General features: G+C 37.3%; 1 protein-coding gene across 2 annotated transcripts in view; it reads left to right on the forward strand.

Annotated features, from left to right (window-relative positions):
• LOC109083451 (acylamino-acid-releasing enzyme) overlaps positions 1-19,951 on the forward strand; it is a 29,368-nt gene that overhangs the window by 2,261 nt on the left and 7,156 nt on the right. For both annotated transcript variants that reach the window (XM_042762930.1, XM_042762929.1), the window contains 18 exons: positions 841-967; positions 1,260-1,347; positions 2,856-2,931; positions 3,977-4,068; positions 4,167-4,235; positions 4,790-4,927; positions 6,648-6,739; positions 6,869-6,909; positions 8,632-8,753; positions 9,058-9,118; positions 9,289-9,386; positions 10,689-10,740; positions 10,833-10,921; positions 12,221-12,359; positions 13,004-13,087; positions 13,196-13,276; positions 18,272-18,360; positions 18,784-18,974. In XM_042762930.1, coding sequence (XP_042618864.1) covers positions 841-967; positions 1,260-1,347; positions 2,856-2,931; positions 3,977-4,068; positions 4,167-4,235; positions 4,790-4,927; positions 6,648-6,739; positions 6,869-6,909; positions 8,632-8,753; positions 9,058-9,118; positions 9,289-9,386; positions 10,689-10,740; positions 10,833-10,921; positions 12,221-12,359; positions 13,004-13,087; positions 13,196-13,276; positions 18,272-18,360; positions 18,784-18,974 — 1,729 coding nt within the window. The remainder of the gene's footprint in view (positions 1-840; positions 968-1,259; positions 1,348-2,855; positions 2,932-3,976; positions 4,069-4,166; positions 4,236-4,789; positions 4,928-6,647; positions 6,740-6,868; positions 6,910-8,631; positions 8,754-9,057; positions 9,119-9,288; positions 9,387-10,688; positions 10,741-10,832; positions 10,922-12,220; positions 12,360-13,003; positions 13,088-13,195; positions 13,277-18,271; positions 18,361-18,783; positions 18,975-19,951) is intronic.

Genomic DNA, 19,951 nt, shown 5'->3' on the forward strand with positions numbered 1-19,951 from the left:
AACAATTCAACATCCGGTCTGTCCAGGATCCCAAAGCCACAGACGCCCTGCACATCAATCCTAGCACTGCATTCAACCTGAACCTCATCAGCAGCAGTTGTGACTCCTGTGCTCAAGACTTCCCTTCTCGTCACCGGTCGATTCAGTGGACAAACTGGATTGATAGTAAATGGTGCAGCTGGTCTGACATAAAGAAGAAACTTAAGAGTCATTAGCTGGTTGATTGCAATGGCAGACAGCACTAAAGATATCAAAACATGGAGTTTATTTTGTGTATACACAGAATGATTACAGTCAACCTCCGGACCTAACTGCTGCAGGTGACAGACGTTTTTCTCTAAATTGAATATTTAAACTGAATTATCCCAAATAAAATTTGATTTAAGAAATGACCTCTACTTCCGTGTTTTCAAGATATGATTGAATTTATTGCTCGGTTTCAATTCTGTGTTGCCCTGATGTTACACAAGTCAAACAAAACCTCTTGTTTGGATTTGGTTGAAGCGTTAACCTTTGTAAGTGCAGTGCTTTATAACATTTTATGCTGCACAGTAATTTTCTTTTTCATCTCATCTTAAAGTGGTTTATTTGCCTGAAGTATTTGATAAACATGTTGTGTGTAGCATACCAGCAGGAACTTAGTTTTTTTCTTTTTCAAAACACATTGTTTCAAAGCAGCTTTACAAGAATTAATAATGCTAATGTTTTGAATAACTTAGTGCCTTATAGTCCACATTGAGCAGTTTAGCGCTATAGACTTATAAGATTCAGGTTTATTTTTTAATTCATAAACACATGTAGTAAATAATCTCTCACACGTGATTTTTTTTTTTCTTTCAGAGTGGACTCAGCGGGATTTGGAGAGGAATGAAAATGTGAAGTTTTGTCGTCAGTACATTGTGTTTCATGATGACAAATCAGTGGTCTACTCCGGACCCTCGGGAAACTGCACAGAAATCAAGGGAGAGTAGGTTCACTTCTTACTCGTATGATCAAGGAAGGATATTTACAGCATTTACTTACCGTCATGTCGCTCTAAACCTGTATGACTTGATTTCTTTTGCGGAACACAAACGGGGAGACAGTATTCTGATCAATGTTTTAAAGGTTTTTTTTTTTTCAATACATTACCAGTCACAGGTCCAGAACAGCATTGAAACACGGGTTTGGATCGACATGAGAAAATGTTATCGAAACTTTCCTTTTGACTGCTTCTTTAAGCAAGAACTTACAAAGTGCATGCCCTGCTCTGTGTTCAGGCTGCTCAGTGTGGATTCTCCGTCCGGTGACATGAAGGCTGTGCTGAGAGAGAGCACCATTAAAGGAGAAGAGAAGCAGTTCCTTGAGGTCAGATTGTTTACACATCATTTATTTGTGACGCTAGCTGTGCAAATGGCTAAACATCTGAACAAATATGTGATGCCTAGAATTAAAAAATGTGTTTTGGGCCGTATGCGTAAGACATCTAACATCTGTGAATAGTCTTACACTGCCTGATGCTGCGAATAGGAAATATTCACTTGACTTTGAAATTATACTATCTATAGATATATTTTGGCTTTATCAGTAAAATCAATGTAGGGTATGTGCATCAGTTCAAATACAGTGTCATAATTCCAGCACATTCTTCTATTGATAGTTTTCAGATACGTGACAAAACATCCAAAGAACTGCAGCACAAGGCTGTCCATTCAAAAAATCTGTTCCAATCCAAAAAATTTTATATAATCTCTCAAGAGAATAAAACAAAGATATGTTAACAAAATGCAAGTTTTGGCCATTAGCAATCCATATAAAGCACCCGCCGCAATATTTCAATCTCTAAAAACAGCGGGACATTCTGAAACGATTAATGTGAAAACACTTTAAAATGGCGATTATTAAAAGATCAAATTCAGTACACACCTCATTGATGATGCGTGCTTTATGCAGGCAAGCAAACGAGGCCGGAATATGAACACTATGTGCTAAATGGTTAAGCGTCTTCTTTAATGTGAAACTTTGTGCATTGCATTTGTATTCTGGGTTTATCTGCTGGCCTGTACAAAGTATGCATCATCAATAAGGTGTATACCGAATTTGGCCTTTAAATATCACTGTCTTACTACAAAGCTATCAGTTGTGAATAGTGTGTGGTTCTCTATGTAAACAGCAGCTCTGAAATAGATTAGGATACCTCTCCTCTAACTAAGGAGCAGAGGTTAAGTCAACACATTATGAATCACATTAATTCTCAAGACTAGAAATAATAGTCAAATGATGGCATTCGAGTATTCACTATTTGCAAATTTACCATAGTTTTCAAATTTCCACATCTTCAAAAAGCTCAGTTTGCACAGAACAAAAACGCTGTCTCAGTGACAGAATGTAGAGAAAAAGATGTGTTGGGATTAGTATAGATGTAGCCTAAAGGACCTCAGGTGGCTCATTAAAAGCTTGGAATTTAACATTATTAAATGATCTATGTTGGAGCTCGGATTAACACGGGTGCTCCTCATCTAAATGACATCATGGGTCAGGTGTCCAGTCCTGCTCCTGGAGGACCACTGTACAGCTCAAACCAAACACACCTGAATCAAGCTCGATGGCTGACAATGTCATAAAACTTTCTGCACACTAGTGACAGAGTGACTTTAAAAAAATATTTAAAATATGGGATAACAAAAATAGTTTAATGAAATACTTCATATTTAATAATACATCAGCAAGGCCACCTCAAGGTGAAAAGAAAAACATTTTTTATAACATTGTAATTGACTATATTAATATTTACATCTATGAAATTACAATTACAAATGACACATGGTTCAGGATGATTCGTCTTTTAGTGGTTTGCTCTCTCTGTGTCTGTCTAGATCTGGCATAAGAACAGGAAGCTGAAGTGTCTTAATCTGACGACTCTCAGCAAACACGGCAAAGTGTATGAAGATGGTAAGAGGAAAACATTCACACCCTGTTACCAAAAACAGCATATCAGGGCTCCAGAATGACTAAATGGTGCAGCAGATAGTGGCACAATCACAGCGGAGATTCAGAAATGAAGCTTTGTGAAGCACAGAAGGCTTTCCTCTCCAATGTATCACTAAAGGGTTGGTTACACAAAGCTTTTACAGCACTGTCTGCGTTGTGGCCATATGGCGGTCCTACTGTACCACATGGCTTTGTCCCATTACAGCAGCTTATTTCACACCTGGTTCTGTGTTTTGTAGTGTTTTTGTTGTTTGTTTTTCTAACTACTGCACTACTCTAATTTATTCATGTGGAGCCCTGCATGTGTTCATTCACCCATCAGATCAGTCAACATATATTAACACAAGATTACGATTACTGATAACCACATATGGAGTGTGATACAATATGAACAATGAGAAACAGAACATGCATTTTTAAACAGCTAGTTGCCCTGAGCTTCTAAGCTTTTGTAAGTTGATGGCGGGTATCATGAAGGCCATTTTATACTGTATAAGTCTATGAAAGCCTGTAGAAGCTTTCATAGGAAAATTAAGATTTTTTTTCTGCATATTGGGTGATCATGACCAAGTTTGTAGTCTAACATTTTTTTGGTGATCATGACCAAGTTTGAAGTCTAACATTTTTTTTGGTTAAACATTTCTTATTTTTTTCTTGTTTTTACAAAAAAAAAAAAAAACTGGCCACAATACATTGCTGACCTGAGCCACATAAAAATGACTGAAGAGATTTTTAATTATGAAGTAAATATCAATGTAGAACCTAAACAAGATGTTTTGGTTCTTATTTGTGTCTTTATCATGGTTTTAGTTTAGTTTAGTTAGTGAGGCTGTATCTGGACCATGTTTTTGTTTTTTTTAATGTGATAAGTTGAGGTCAAGAAACTTGTGTCCTAAAATCATGCTCTTGTGTGTTAATGTAACTGTATTACGCACTGAAATACAGAACCGACAATCTTATTCTGCTGCTGTGCAGTCTGATAATCTTGTGTGTTCTCTGTTCTCAGATCAGTTTGGCTGTATGGTCTGGTCTCATTCAGAGACTCACCTCCTGTATGTAGCTGAGAAGAAACGACCCAAGACCGAGTCGTACTTCCAGGTCACAAACACAGATGATCACACAAAACGCACATGCTTTCTAATGATTCATTCTAAGAGCACATTCTTCATCTGACCTCCTGTTCCCTTAAACTGCAGGGGCTTGAGACGGGTTTGCTCGCTGATGAAGAGGAGACCATCAAGACAGACAAGGAGGAAACAGTCCTGGTACAAGTTTGCCATCATATGTGAGCCTGGACCACAAAACCTTAAGTCTTAAGTCTCTGGGGTATATTTCTAGCAATAGCCAAAAAAACATTGTATGGGTCAAAATTACCGATTTTTCTTTTATGCCAAAAATCATTAGGATATTAAGTAAAGATCATGTTCCATGAAGATATTTTGTACATTTCCTACCGTTAATATGTCAAAACGTATTGATTAGTAATACGCATTGCTAAGAACTTTATTTGGGCAACTTTAAAGGTGATATTCTCAATATTTAGATTTTTTTGCACCCTCAGATTCCAGATTTTTAAATAGTTGTCCAAAATATTGTCCTCCTAACAAACCATACATCACTGGAAAGATTACTTGTTCAGGTTTCAGATGATGTATAAATCTCACTTTCGAGAAATTTACCCTTATGACTGGTTTTGTGGTCGAGGGACACGCATGTGCCATCTTCTCTAATCATTTCAGTTTGATTCGTGCTGGGAATGACTGTGTGTGTGTGTGTGTGTGTGTGTATGTGTGTGTGTGTGTGTGTGTGTCTGTGGCAGGGTCAGCAGTTTGAGTATTATGAAGACTGGGGCGAAGCACTTGTGAATAAAAGCAGCCCAGTGCTCTGTGTGCTGGACATTGAAAGCAGTAACATCACTGTTCTGGAAGGAATCCCCGCTAACATCTCGCCAGGACAGGTACACACTCTGTGTTTGTGTTTGGAACATACTGGTAAAAAAAAAGGAATAGCCTGAATGCATTGTAAGTTGCTTTGGATAAAAGCGTCTGCTAAATGCATAAATGTAACATGGGTTCAAAGTAAGGTGGCGCAGTTTTACTGAAAGTGATATTGTGGTTATTTTGACATTTTATATTGGTTTTACCTGTAATAAGCTTCGACATTTCGATTTTAAGGCTGAAAGGGTATAAAATTAAAATCATAGTTACACAGGAAAAACAGCGCCCATGTTCAGCGGGATGTGTATAAATTGCAAAATGTGTTGATGTGTTTTGTCTCTAAATTAAGTCAGTTTATTGATAAATGTGTTGATGTGTTTTGTCTCTAAATTAAGTCTTTTTTACTGTGCTTAATAGGGTCATGATTACAAAAAATGTTTGGTTTAATGGTAGAGCCCTAGATAGGAGGCCCACTTATTTACTTTATAGAACATTTTACAGTGCTGTACTTGAGTTCACTAACAGTCAGCGTGGTAAAACTTAAAACAGCACTACTGTAGTATAGACCCACAATATGTGCATGTCCCAGACTTCTGCGCATCACTATAGAAACACCACAAACCATTTTTTTTTTAAGTAAATTTTTTTTTTTTTTTTTTTAAATTGTGATACTGTCAGTAAACCCATTGCTGTAAATGAGAGACATGTTCTGTCAATATGCTGGAGTGTAAGGACTTTCATTATCATTATTAGACGCCTTGGTAATGATAGTGGGTCTGATTTTTTTTTTTTAATGGATGTCATTGGAGAGGCTTTAGGTACACTGACTTTTGTGAGGAAGCAACTAAAGACTTTATTAACTGATAGCCTGTCCACTAACCTTCAACATCGCCACAACTCTGTTTGATAAGGGAAGTCACAGAGACACTGACTTTTGTGAGGAAGCAACTAAAGACTTTATTAACTGACATATATATAATATATGAGAGACATGTTTCTGTAAATTAAATTCATGAAATTAAATTTATGCATTTAGCAGACGCTTTTATCAAAAGGCGACTTACAGTGCATTCAGCCTATCAATTTTTACCTATCATGTGTTCCCGGGGATCGAACCTTGCGCTTGTTAACGCAATGCTCTACCACTTGAGCTACAGGAGCACTATATATATATATATATATGTGTATATGTATATGTATATGTGTATATATTTATTTATATATATTTTTATTAATTTATTTATAGAGGTTTTGGAGATTGAGAAAATGAGGTTCAGGTTTTGTTTATTTGTATATGTTTTTGTAACAATTTTATGCACAGTTTTTATATTGTGTTGAGTAGGCAAAAGGATGATTTTTCATTATGTGACACCAGCTGTCAAACATAGAGAAAGAGGCGCGATGATCTGGCACTCTTTTACTGAATTCAGAGTTGAACCAAAAGACTACTACAGGGTTTGGCAAGAGAATGACCCGAAACATGCCTCCTGACAACATCAGAACTCCCCTAATGAAAAGAACAATGTAGTTTAAACACACTGAACTATGTCAATTTGAATAAAAACTGGAAAAATAGATGTATGTGGATAAAATGTACATATATTTGTCAAACTGATAAAACCCATTTAAGGTAAAACACTTTTTTTTTTTTTTTTTTTTTTTTTTTGTAAGCTCAAAGTTATTGTGCTTCTAAAATATCAATGCAAGATGAATAATGAAAACCACAACTCTCATCCACAGGCATTCTGGTCTCCCAGTGACACAGGGCTAGTGTTCGTGGGTTGGTGGCACGAGCCATTCAGACTGGGGCTCAAATACTGCGCCAACAGAAGGTGAATGATGGGAAATATCAGTCTGATGAAGATCCAACCAAATCTGATTTTTCAGTTGTTCAAATGCACAGTCAATGTTTTGAGAGTGGAACGTTTGCCTGCATGCTAACAGCAGTGTCATTTCTGCAGGTCGTCTCTGTTTTACGTGGATCTGGCTAGTGGTAAATGTGGTAAGCTGTGCATTTTTTGTGTATTTTTCCATCTCAAACCATTCTGTTCAGAAAATGCTCCTGTGTAGATCTCATGTGGCAAAGAGGAACACACAGTACCTTAGTAGCACATAGCTTTATAATGACCGGTGAGTCCTAAAAGACAGCACAGATCTTCAGAGAGCCTTTTCAGGGTTGGCTTTCGTTGAAGTCACTTTAAAATGTTGTCAGTATGTCACTTTGGGGAGTCTGGCAAGGATGATCTCTGAAGTGATATTGATTTAATCTCAGAACCAGATTTAGTGTTACCTGGTCAATCTCAAACACAGTTCAGCAGGACAAACAGGATTATTTCCCCCCTTTTGTTTTGCTTTTGCCTCTTGATTTTCAGAAGAGAGCACCTAACTCCCAGCCTTCCCGCTGAACTGAGTGAGTAGTTTATGTTGAGCTGACATTGCTAGTTGCATAAGAAGTTAAAACCTGGACAGAATTCATTTTGCCGTGTCTGTGATGGAATGACCATCCATCTAGGGCAGGTGTGTCCAAACTCAGTCCTGCAGAGTTTAGCTCCAACTTGCCTCAACACACCTGCCTGGAAGTTTCTAGTATGCCTTGTAAGAGCTTGATTAGCTGGTGCAGGTGTGTTTGATTAGGCTGAACTCTGAAAGACACCGGCCCTCCGGGACCAGCATCCCCGCAACCCTACAGAAGATAAGCATTTTGGAGAATGGAAAGATGGAAGGACCTAGTTGGCTCTCTTTATAAATCCTGGACCCAGTGGAACAGAGTGGCTCTTGGGGATTTTGTGTTTTTGTATTTTTAGGTCAAAAACTAAGACAATGGCATGAATCCTTGATCCAGGCGCTTGAATCAGATACTGAAGAGGCTTTCCTTCATGATGGTCACTTAGAAACAGATCCAGATCTAGTGTTTTTTTATTTTTTTGCAGTAGATCTTACATTCCCAGGTTGCAACTTGGCTACAGGAAAGTGGTTTAGCAGTTCGGGGTTCTGTCATTTGATGTTTCTCCTGCCAGAATATAGTGAACAGAACAAGTTCAGAGTTTCGACAGTGTTTGGGCCTGTTCAGACTGCGACTGAATTTGCCTCATGCCTGTCCCTACACATGCAGTGTCTAATGGCAGCGTCAATGTTCATTATCCCTTTGGCACTGCTTCATATAAAGTTTCTTCTGAAGTGATTTGCCTCTGATTACATGCTGCTGCATAGCTTTTGGTGTGAAAATTCTTCATTTTGTAAGGAAGGGGTTGCTCTTGGCCTGGTATTTCAGCCCCATTGCCTTGAGGACAGACACACTGACTCACAGAAAGCATCCAGTTTGAAAGAATTCATTTCCTTTGAGATTGTTGCAGCAGTTAGTTTGGCCGTAGTGGCCCAGGGTGAAGGCTGCACATCTGGCATCTGTACTGTTCCCTCTAGCAAGCCACTACAGTTTTACCCCTCTTTGCAATGTTGTTTTCTTGACGTGGAGAGAGCTCTGTTCACTGTGTAGTGCACAGTATTCTGCAGTTTCTCCAAAAGCATTTAGGCGCAGGTCTCTCTTAGCTCATACTGTTTGCTAGGCTGTGTGAAGCTCCCATTAGGTCTTGTTAAGCTAAGACTTTTCTATTGTATTTGCGGTTATGATTTTATCAGAACCTCTTAAAAGCAGGTGTTTCTTGTTTTCCTAAGCATTATTATATTTTTCAGAATGTTCTGAATGTCATCTCTGCTATCTCCTCAGAACAGTTATCATCTAACTCCAGTGCTGTCTGCTCTCCTCGGCTAAGTCCTGACCACTGCCGTATCGTTTACATGGAGTGTGGCATCTTCGGTCCACACCAGCAGTGCAACCGTCTGTGTATGGTGTGTATTTTGTGTGTGGCCAATTCTTAAAGAATCAGAGTAAGTTTAGAATTCATTTACTTAATATTTTAATAACAAGACGATTCCTCATTCAAAACATATTTAGTGCAAAGACCATTCAGCCCAATTATTTAAACAGACTTTAGTGTGATTTTGGTCGCATTGCCCACTCACTATATTAGAAATAGTAAATGAGTGAACAAGTGAGTGCTTCAGAAGCAGCTTCAGCTGGAGGTGCAGGTGGTATTTATAGTCTAAGTGATCAAATGTAGGTGACTTTAATCAAGCTGTGGTTTGGTTGCAGTATGACTGGTACACCAAGCAGACAAGTGTTGTGGTTGATGTGGTGCAGAGAGCCAGAGAGGGTATGTGCATGTAGTCATACTATTTTTTTATTAATATTATTATTTATTGGTTAGTAAAGAAATCATAAAAGCTCAGAAAGAGTTCAGAAAACGTGTTCTTCAGATGAAGATTTGTGACCTGTTTAATGTATTTCTGTGTTCGTCAACTCGTGTGTGTGTGTGTGTGTCAGATGGTTTTACTGGGATCTACAGCTCGATGCTTTCTTCCCGCTGCTGGTCAGCTGACAGTCAGCGTGTGCTTATGTCCTGTGCTCAGAGATGCCGTAAGGTACTGTGACACCTCTCTCATACTACAGCTGCATTCATAATCACGGTTTCCTTGGACACACAGCTGGGCAGATTTCAGAGCATGTAATGTATACTTGCACATATACATTTCCACATGCATTTAAATGCCAAAATGTTAAAGTCTTCTCATAGTAACAAGTGGCACAATGTCTATACAATAGGTAAAGCCTTTTACTATGGTATAACAGTTTCTGTTGGTTCAGTTTGTATCATGGTTCAACATCATAAGTGTTCAGCATCACACACACCTGAGGCCGGTTGCACCAGCTTGACGTAAAAACATTGGGTGTAAGCAGTACTCTGGGCTTAGCTACGTCCAGCTTTACGATAAATATTTACATCTGTTGCAACTAAAACTTCTCCTAGTGTAGATGCATGCCACGCCGAGTGATAGTTGAGACCCTGCACATTCTCATGACATTTATTCAAACACACATTAAAACATGAAGACGGCAGGTTAAGTAAAATATAATGAATGTAATACCTTGAACAATATATTAAACATTTATCAAAATTCGCTTCTCTTCATTCAGGTTTATTTTTTTATTTTTTTTTGCTTTAACTAGTAGCAAAGAGGAAGAGATGATCAGTTTAGAGGTGCACAAGCGAACACATTAAAGACTGTCAAAACCACATTTATAGTTTGTATTTTGTGATAAAACTGACATAATTTGGAAGCTGAGACTTCTTATTAAAAGCAACAAAGCACAATATTTATTGTGATTATTGGATTGGCATGTGCGCTACAAATCATGTCTGGACTTGAAGACGTGAAATACCCTATTATAATACAGTATTTATACTGCATTTTACATTTCTTCTAATTATCCCAGATCACATGTAATATTTTACTGCATAATTACATACAGAAATATATTTTGTGTTAGGTCAGCTACCTCTGGTGGCAGTATGGTAGCCTATACCAAGATCCACAATTGCTATATATTGCTTATCCTGCCCAAAAAACATTAAAGCATTAACAGCTCATGTCCGGACAAATTAGGATTTTTACAAGGTTCTTTTAAAACTGCATAAAATAATGATTGTAGAAAGCACTAGACCATGTTCAGTCATTGAAAAGAGGAAATGTTTGGGAGAGATCATAGATTATTCCTTGACATTCAAAATAAGTCCAGTGTACAACACCCCTCTCAATGGAAAAAAAATCCCCTTCTGATTCATATCTGCTAAATGTATCTATTTTGGGATGTGAGTGTATGTTTCTTCACCTGTATCTGGACTGATTATCAGCTGATCAGTTTCTGTCGCTCCTGTATTACAGGATCTGTTGGTTGTTGATACTTCAACTGGTGAAGTCACGTCTCTCACCTCCCGTATGTAGAGCTCTTCCTCTTCTAATATAACACACTACTGTACTGTACTGTACTGTATGTCTGTAATATGTCTGTGCTCTGCGCTGCTCTAGAGTCAGAGGAGGGCAGCTGGAGTTTGCTGAATATTCACAGAGATCTGATGGTGGTCAGCTGCTCTTCACCAAACTGCCCTCCAGACCTGGTATTCTCTCACACATTCTCCATATCTGTTTCCATACCACAGCAAATTTGCTATTGGACACACTTATTTAAAATAAAATACTCATTCAAATATTTTATGTAACTATTTAAAGTTATATATTAATTACATTTGATGCATTTGACAACGTTTTTTTTTTTTTTTTTTTTTTTAAGTAAAACATTGCTTCATAAGGACATATTGATAGTTGCGGTTTTTAACCCTACACAGTGCTAAAACAAATACTGACCCGTAACCCAGGGCTGTCTGGCTCTGCTCCTGCAGGTCCACTGTCCTGCAGAGTTAGCTTCAGTCCTCATTAAACACCTGATCCAGCTTATCAAGGTCTTCAGGATCGCTAGGCTGTTTAATCAGTATGTGTTCAGAATCTTGACTTTGACACAGCATAAGTACAATTAAATATGCATGCTCATTTACAAGAATGCAGTTCTATTCTTTGCGTTCTTAACCCTTTGAGCGGTACGGTCCCACATAGGGGATTTTTATTTCCGTGCCCCTGGGAGTATGGTCCCACATGGGATTTAGAACATGCGGTGACGTCGCATAACTGCCAAATGCAAATTGTGGTTTTGCGCGGTGGCTGGCGCTGAGCCAGTGACAGTTGTGCACTGCTCTTGTCAGATTATCACATCTATGCAGTGTTATTAACTACATAATGCATATTTTCGTTTTCAGACATTTAAATACACATAAATACTAGTAAAACAAGACATTTAGAGTTTGAAAATTACACAAATGTGTCTATGGAAGCAACAATAATAATCCATTCAAATTTAATTTGGAGATGTGTTTTATTGATATCAGATACACATAGTGTAAGTAACTAAAGTTCGCTCTATTCTTCACCCAGTTCACCGGCCTCTTATTACTTGTATTTCAGGAGAGATTGATGAATTCAAAAAAAAAAAATATGTGTTTTATTCATATCAGATACTATATTGTTCTTATTTGTAAGTCGCTTTTGATTGCTTCTTTTGTTATATGTTTGGATGTAAATGTAAATTCACATGCTGTAAATCTGGCTGACAGGAATCAAGATCATTTAGAAAGGTTTTTAAATGACAAAACACTCATTTACACACATTTATGAATCGGAATATCAGATTGTTCATGGCATGGTATGCAAGTTTGTGAATATTTTAAACTCACCACTGAAAAGGTTAAGACTGAGAAACTTCCAGGCAGATGTGAGCTTGCTGGAGCTAAACTCTGCAGGTCGCTGGCCCTCCAGGAGCAGGTTATTATAGTAGAGTACATCTAATTAGATGATCTGATCTGCAGCGGGTGGGTTTCCTGCCAGAGAAGGGTTCTGAAAGCAAGATGTCATGGGTCACGCTGGAGGAGACTCAACCTCAGGCGGATATCAGCTGGCAGACTTTAAACTTCAGCCCACCACCTGAGGAGGACAACAGCCAATACCGTAAGATCTGAGCGACAGTGCGTATACAGTCATTTGAAAAAGTTAGGACACCCTATTGAATTACATGGTTTTCTGTATCAGGACATAAAAAAAAAAAAAAAAAAAGATCTGGTCCTTAACTGTTTCTCTGAAATTGACGAGTTATCTTGTCATTTAGAAGACAACGTGAGTTTTTATATGAGTTTTTACGTCTTTTTTTGTTTTCTTTGTTGCGCTATTGGGGGTGTTATTAAAAATTTTATGAACTAGTGAAAAAAATCACGAGTGAACAGGACGGAGAAACGAGCGATCTCTTATGTAAACAGATGCATATGATAAATAATGCGATTATCAGCAATAGACAGCATATAAATGTTACGGAGTAAAATGATGATCCAGGAAGTGGTATATGTCTTTGCAAGCTTTGGAGGTGTTGATGGAAGCGATTTACTGGATTTATGCTTAGATAATCGTACTGAATATTATCCAGATCCAGTTCTTGCCACAGCAATTCAGTCAGGTACTGTACTGTCATGAATTTGATCATTTATCACTCTTGGAATGTGTACGTGTGGTCAGATTCACGGTGCTGGAACTGTTGTGTTTGTGTGTGTTAGCTCTGTCTTTATGCATGAAAGAAATAACAACTCTCTGTTCTTCATCAGCTGGTCTGGACTTTAATGCTATTCTGCTGAAACCAAAGGAAATGACCGCAGGAAGCAAACTACCTCTCGTTGTCATGCCACACGGTCTGTCCTGTAGTATCCTTAATAACAATGTAAAAATGATATTACAGATACATTCGGCGTCAGTACCTTGTTTTGCTAATTTGTGTTTTGGCTCTGTGTGTCTGTCAGGTGGCCCTCATTCGGTGCTGGTGTCAGAGTGGATCTTGTCCACAGCAGTTCTGTGTAAGATGGGCTTCAGCGTGCTGCTTGGTGAGGAACAGTTACAGTGTTTACCCTACACACCTCAAGTCTGTCCATCAGACACATGATTTGGCTTTTATGATAAAACATTTCACTTAAAATGTATGATAATATGTGACCTGTGCTGGCGAAATAAATCAAATTTTGAGCTACAGGCAAAAGAAGTGAAAATATCAGTTTTGGTCGAATTTGAGGTTTTCTCAAAAGTGAGTTCGTTAAGCCCTCTTCTAGTGATCCCAGTGCTTCAGATGGTAAATTAACAGCTAAAATTATCTTTATTTGTACCTTTTCTGAGAGGAGTACCTTTTCTCTGCTCACTTATGGATGACTACTGCTGCTTCTCACCACAATATTGCTGTAAAGCGCAGTATTCCAGCTGTATGAACATTCGTAGTGAATTCTGTATGACATGAGTCTGAACCAGTAAAATATGATTTTTTTTTATTTTCATGAGACATGCCTCTCCGAGAGCGCAATCTCCCTATAAAGTACATTATTGCGAAGTATGTCTTGGCGAGATTCACACAGACATAATCTGGTATGTCTTACATGAATGTTTAGTCAGTGGTTGGGGAAAGATCTGATGTGTAATATTATATTAGATCCATGCATTACAGTAGATCACAATATTGATCTGTCTCCATGTTAATCAAACATTAAAAGAAAAGACGGATTCGTTCGCTGCTCTTGATTAAACTACAGTTTGTTTGCATCTTTGTATCTTATTTTTTAATAACAAAGATAAGAAAACAGCTATATTGTGATTAATAATATACTAATTATTATTAAGAAAAGAAATATGCAACGTTGCTTGGTGATTTTGCTTTGCAATTTTCAGAAAACTTCATCAGAATTGACTTTGCTGACTCTATTGCCTTCAAACAGCTGTAGCTCAGTCATTTTTTTGTCTGATTCCAACAAGTTATATATTATTTTGAAGTTATTTTAATGTAGAATGTGCAAATGAAGAGAACTAATTTTTGGAAATTTGCTCATTCAGACTCATTTTGCAGCACATATATATTTTGTGGAGAAAAACCAAACAAAAAAACACTCCAATGGTGATATTTCAACTTTAAATATATTTCCAGGTGTATGACTAGTTTTTTTTTAAGACATTATAAGAAGTGTTTTCTGTTGCCGGGAAACTGATGCAGCCTCTGTTCTGAGAATTGTTAGATCAAAAAAAATTGGTTTTTGGTATGTTGTATTTTTTTAAATTTGAAAAATTCTCAGAATCTGTAGACGACGCTCACAACAGAGATGAGTGAACGTTAAAATCTCATTGGAGACAAGGGAGTTGGGGGCATTTCACTCAGTTTACGTTACTTTTCATAAGGTCAAAAATATGACCCTATGACATCTAGCGTATGTATGTCCATGCTTGCTCCGTGATCCGCTGTGTTTGTGTTGTTGGATTCACCGCCGTGTTTTCTGCATCAAAAACATATTTGAATGCGCTGTTGCACCTCTGAGAACTTTTAAGGCTTATTCTGTGGCATTTATACAAGCCTTTTGACGGGTTTGTGTCACAGAGCTGTAAAAACGGTTATGCTCAGCAAGTGAATGTATCACATTTGTGCCGAAGTCTTATTACAAGGCAAAAACAAACGCTCTCCTTCGATCCATGAACTTTTCTCTCAGTGAACGTGCGATCTCTCAGTCTGAAACACAAATCAACACATGCTGTTGTGAATAATTAAGTGCAGTGTCTTCTCATAGGATAAGAACACGCAGTCTCATGAATAATTTAATAGATACAGACACGTCATCGATGTACTATAGTCCATTGCCATGTCACAATTTGTGACATAAACACAATGTAGATTTTAAATCCGGAAGATGATTTCTCCAACACTTACAATTATTGGATGCTAACATTGTCTTCTATGATGTGCAACCTCTGCTAAGATCTCAGAAAAAGTAGTGTGGGGTTTCATGACCCTTTTAACTTCATTTAAATAAATAAATATTTAAATATTCATATTTTATGAGGGATGATAGCTTGATGGTAATGTTGGATCTTTATTGGGTTTGAGAAGATGTGAAATTGTGTCTGTATTCATATTAGCCGGAAGTTTTTGTTGCGATTCACTTATTCTGATGAAGAGTGGTGATAGTGGACGGAGTGTTTGTAGAACTCAGCAGGGAATCCATCAGGCCTGGTGCTTGATTGTTCAGCATGAGTTGTAGGGCTTGTTGTGTTATGGGTGATTCTAGGCTGTTTCTTTTCTGTTGTGGCAGCTTGATACAGTTGAGAAATCAGTTGATGTCATTCTGATTAGGGTCTTATTCTGAGGAGTGTAATTTGCTGTAGAAATTTTGAAAGATTTGAAAGAATTTCTTCCGGTGAGTTGGTTGATTTTCCTGCTTCCGTAATAACTGAAATTGTTGCTTTTTCCTTGTTTCCAGATTTATTACAATGATTCTTCTTGTCTAAGCCTATGAATCAGGAATAGAGTATGTTTGTTGATTATTACATTTAGTTTAAATTTGTATTCTCTTAATTTGTTTTGCATTGCTTCTGTTGGGTTCTTTAAATTGATCTTCAAGGTGTATGATTTTTCTTTCAATTTTTCTGCTTGTTCTTTTTTTATTTATTATTTATTGTAAACAGAGTATGAGATTATTTGGCCTCTTAATACTGCTTTGCCTGTTTCCCACAGAAGAGACCGAGATGATGCAGGGTTGTCATTCATTTCTAGAAAGCATGGCCGCTTTCTTTTAAAATAACTGAAGTTTCAAGTGATTATTCAGTGAAAGTCATGTCCACTCTAGCTCAACTTGGCAAGTTCATGAGAGTAGTAGCAGTGTCCAGTTTGTGTGTAATTTATATATAGGGCCATACAGCGGCATAAGCTGTATGGAGCTCTTTTACGATAAGGGGTGCACATAAGTGGTGTGCATGTGCAACCAAAATAAAAAATGCACAGGATCGATGAGTTCAAACTGCTCAATTGCAGTGAGATTTCCATCCAAATGAGTTCAAACTGCTCAATTGCAGTGAGATTTCCATCCAAACTAGAGGGACCGGGCACGTCGCTTGAACTCACCGCTTAGGCACGTGCCTAAACTTCGTGAATTCTCGTGTTTTTCTTAACTGATTCCGCGATTCCGTTCTGCCAGAGGAAAAAACTAGGGCCCTGAAAGCATAAATATACTGTAGCTAGGATAGATGAGTTCAAACTGCTCAATTGCAGTGAGATTTCCATCCAAACTTGAAGGATATAATATCTGGCCCGCCCCCTCAGCCAGATTATTTTGATAGCGGCTGGTTCTGGAATAGATCTGTCATGACAGCAACAGTTACTCACAGTCAGAGTATGTGAGCGGAGTGGAGTGGAGTGATTCTGACTGGAGCGAGGAGCTTTTTTAAAAGTCGGAGTGTGGTATTCACCCGCTCCAGCACCGCTCCATCACGAGTACAGTTCATGATAACAGCCCATAATATAACTGCATATTTAGCAAGAATTCACAAGGTAAACATATTTAGCTAGCTTGATAGAGAAGGATCACTCAAATCAGAAAGAATGTGAAGGCTATGATGATGGCAGTGTACGTGAGCGGGGAGTTATAGTGTATGTTTGTGTGTGTGTATATATATATATATATATATATATATATATATATATATATATATATATATATATATATATATATATATATATATATATATATATATATATATATATATATATATATATATATATCGCTCTTTCAATAATGCATTCAAACAAATGTAATCTTACAGTGCTACTTCATCTGTATCCGATTTCGAATGAGCAGAAATCTGTAAGAAATGCATTGATCCATTGGTAAAAGAACTGACGAAAATGTACTGTTAATTTCATCACAGACAAGATTTGCGCCACAAAACTCAGCAATTATACCTTTCAATGCTGACAACCATGTTATAGCTTGTCATGTGGTAAAAAGTTTGAATACTGTCCAATAAGCCACTTTGAAACTCTGCTGTTATTTTATTTATTTAATTTTTTTTTTTTTAGAGTTGTGGGACACTCAATCGCTGTTTCCTCAATAAATAAAACATTTCTTCATACTGGGGTGTTGTCGGTGAATCCAGTGGAGAGAAATCCCCTCACAACTAAGTTAACTGCAAACTGCATTCAGATCTGCCTCACCTTCTAATGATTCAGTCAATTCCCAAAGGACAAAATCAAGTCCTGCACTTTCATTTCAGATGCCGTTTCACTCGGATAGATGTCACAGTAGAGGAAAAAAAGACAACTGCTACTTCCGTTTCATGCCGACTTTAACAGACACACACACATGCGGCAGCCATTGCCATTTGGGACAGGGCCTAGTGGCTTTGGCTTTACCTGGCAGCGCATATACTTACTTCCTAGCAAACCGCCAAAATAAAAGTTAGCTGATTTTAGGTTTGAAAATGTTGAAAATTCATATAAAAGAAAATGAAAATACTAGCATTGTAATTAAAGTGTATTATGAAATAGTGTTTTTATTTAATATTAATTTTTATTCTAAAATATAATGGTATTAACATACTTTGTATTGTTTTATTTTATAATAAAAACTAAATAAAGTCCTATAATACTATTATTACTATTATTAATTATTTTATTTCTTGTAGTTATAGTTAATGGGTCACACTATGTGCAGTGTGAGCACCAAACCAAATGTCCAGGTGCTCTCATGAGAACCAGACTGAAAAACTTGTATGCACCCCTGTATTGCTGTATAGAAAGTTTTATGGGTTTGGAATGACAAGAGGCTAAGTAAATGGCAGAGCATTAATTTTGGGATAAACAACCCATTTAAGCCAAAGTTCTAGGCTAATAAAATGTCAGGGCCATATTTGGCACAAATCACTTTTAATTAATTTTAAGTCAGTGATCAGGGAAGTTTTTTTTTTTTTTTTTTTTTTTTTTTTTTTTTTTTTTTTTCTCACAGTATATGTTATTTAACAAAGTAAATTGATTTGATTTGATATGTCATGTTTTCCATGTGTCTTTCCTGTTGTAGTGAACTACAGAGGCTCACTTGGTTTTGGTCAAGATAACATCCTCTCCTTACCAGGAAACATCGGTACACAGGATGTAAAAGACGTGCAGGTAAACACTAATGCTTACTGAGCTCTTGCTCCCATCATCAGTGTAACCAAATATCTAAAATGTTTCACTGCACATACTACTTGTGATTGTTGGAAGTAGGGCTTTGCCATTAATGCATTCGATTGTCCTGCGCATCTGGTCAGTAAAGCCGGTCCCGTGATTAGTACTAAATCACCATCACCTGCTTTCAGATTGAGCGGCTTTCACTAAACAGAGCCATAGTCTGCATGACAATTGAATGCGATTAATTGCACAGCCCTAGTTGGAAGTACATTTCATTTGGTTGTTGGATTTTCCGTATTTGGAAAGTTTAAGTTCTGAATGTTGGAGGCTCTTCTGGAGTTTGCGGCATATGTTTTGTGGTTTATATTTTCAACACAGCATACATAATTATAAATATACTGTTTGTTTACCTCTAAACAGTTTGCAGTAGACAGTGTTTTGAAGCAAGGTGACTTTGACGAGCAGAAGGTCGCTGTGGTTGGAGGCTCTCATGGCGGATTCCTGGCTTGTCATCTGATTGGACAATATCCTGAGTTTTACAAGGCGTGTGTGGCCCGAAATCCCGTCACAAACCTGTCCTCCATGATCGGCTGCACAGACATTCCAGACTGGTAATGTGACATCAACCTTCACATCCAGTGCATATTAGAGCTGTCAGTAACGAATATTTAAGTAATCGAGAAATCTGATGATTAATTGAGTAACCGGATATTTTATGGTATTTTTATTTTTATTTATTTTTTGTGCTAATAAAATAGACCTAAGCAAAATAGGCTAGACTAATAGATTCTTGGGATTTAAGAATCAATATCGTTCCATAAAAAAGAGAATCAATTAATATCGAGATATCAAAATATTTTTACCCAGCCCGAGTTTGCATGCGGCTGTGAGCACGAGTGCGGCTGTGAGGTCGACGTGGCCAGGGCTCACTTGTAAAAGAGATTGTAATCTCAATGTGATTTTCTTCCCTGGTAAAATAAAGGTAAATAATAATAATAATGTAGATGGATCGGCTCAAAATCGGAAAGACGTGAGACCGATCGGCCAATCACCGATCTGGTCCGATCATGCAGAAAATTGTCCGATTCTGATCCCTATGCAAAGATGGAGTTTAAGACGGTCCACGGAGCCGCTCTGAGATGCACCTGACCTACACACATAGCCTATAAATTAAGCACATATATTTAATTGAATCGATAGAATCACAGTCTTTATGAATTCACAGTAGCATTATGCTATATTATGATTTTTAAGTGGTTTTAATATTTTGTGCAGCCTTAGAAAATAGTCTAATAATGCTTTTCATGGATTCTCTTCAGTGGAATGCACCACTTCCGGATTTTTTTATAATTGAACTCTAATTTAATCAATTTGTCTTAATGTAATACAATTATTATTATTATTATTTATTTTTTTATTTTTTTAAAGCAATAATTAAAGAGATAATAGCGAATACAAGGCCATAAAAAGTCTTAAATTGTACAAGAAAGTCTTAATTATAATTTCAGGAGGTCTTAAATTTGGGAACGGAAAGACCAGAATGGCGATATGGCTTAATGTGACGATTAAACTTCAAAAGGCTGTGATT

This window comes from Cyprinus carpio, chromosome A8 (assembly GCF_018340385.1).
Source record: "Cyprinus carpio isolate SPL01 chromosome A8, ASM1834038v1, whole genome shotgun sequence".
Taxonomy (NCBI): domain Eukaryota; kingdom Metazoa; phylum Chordata; class Actinopteri; order Cypriniformes; family Cyprinidae; genus Cyprinus; species Cyprinus carpio.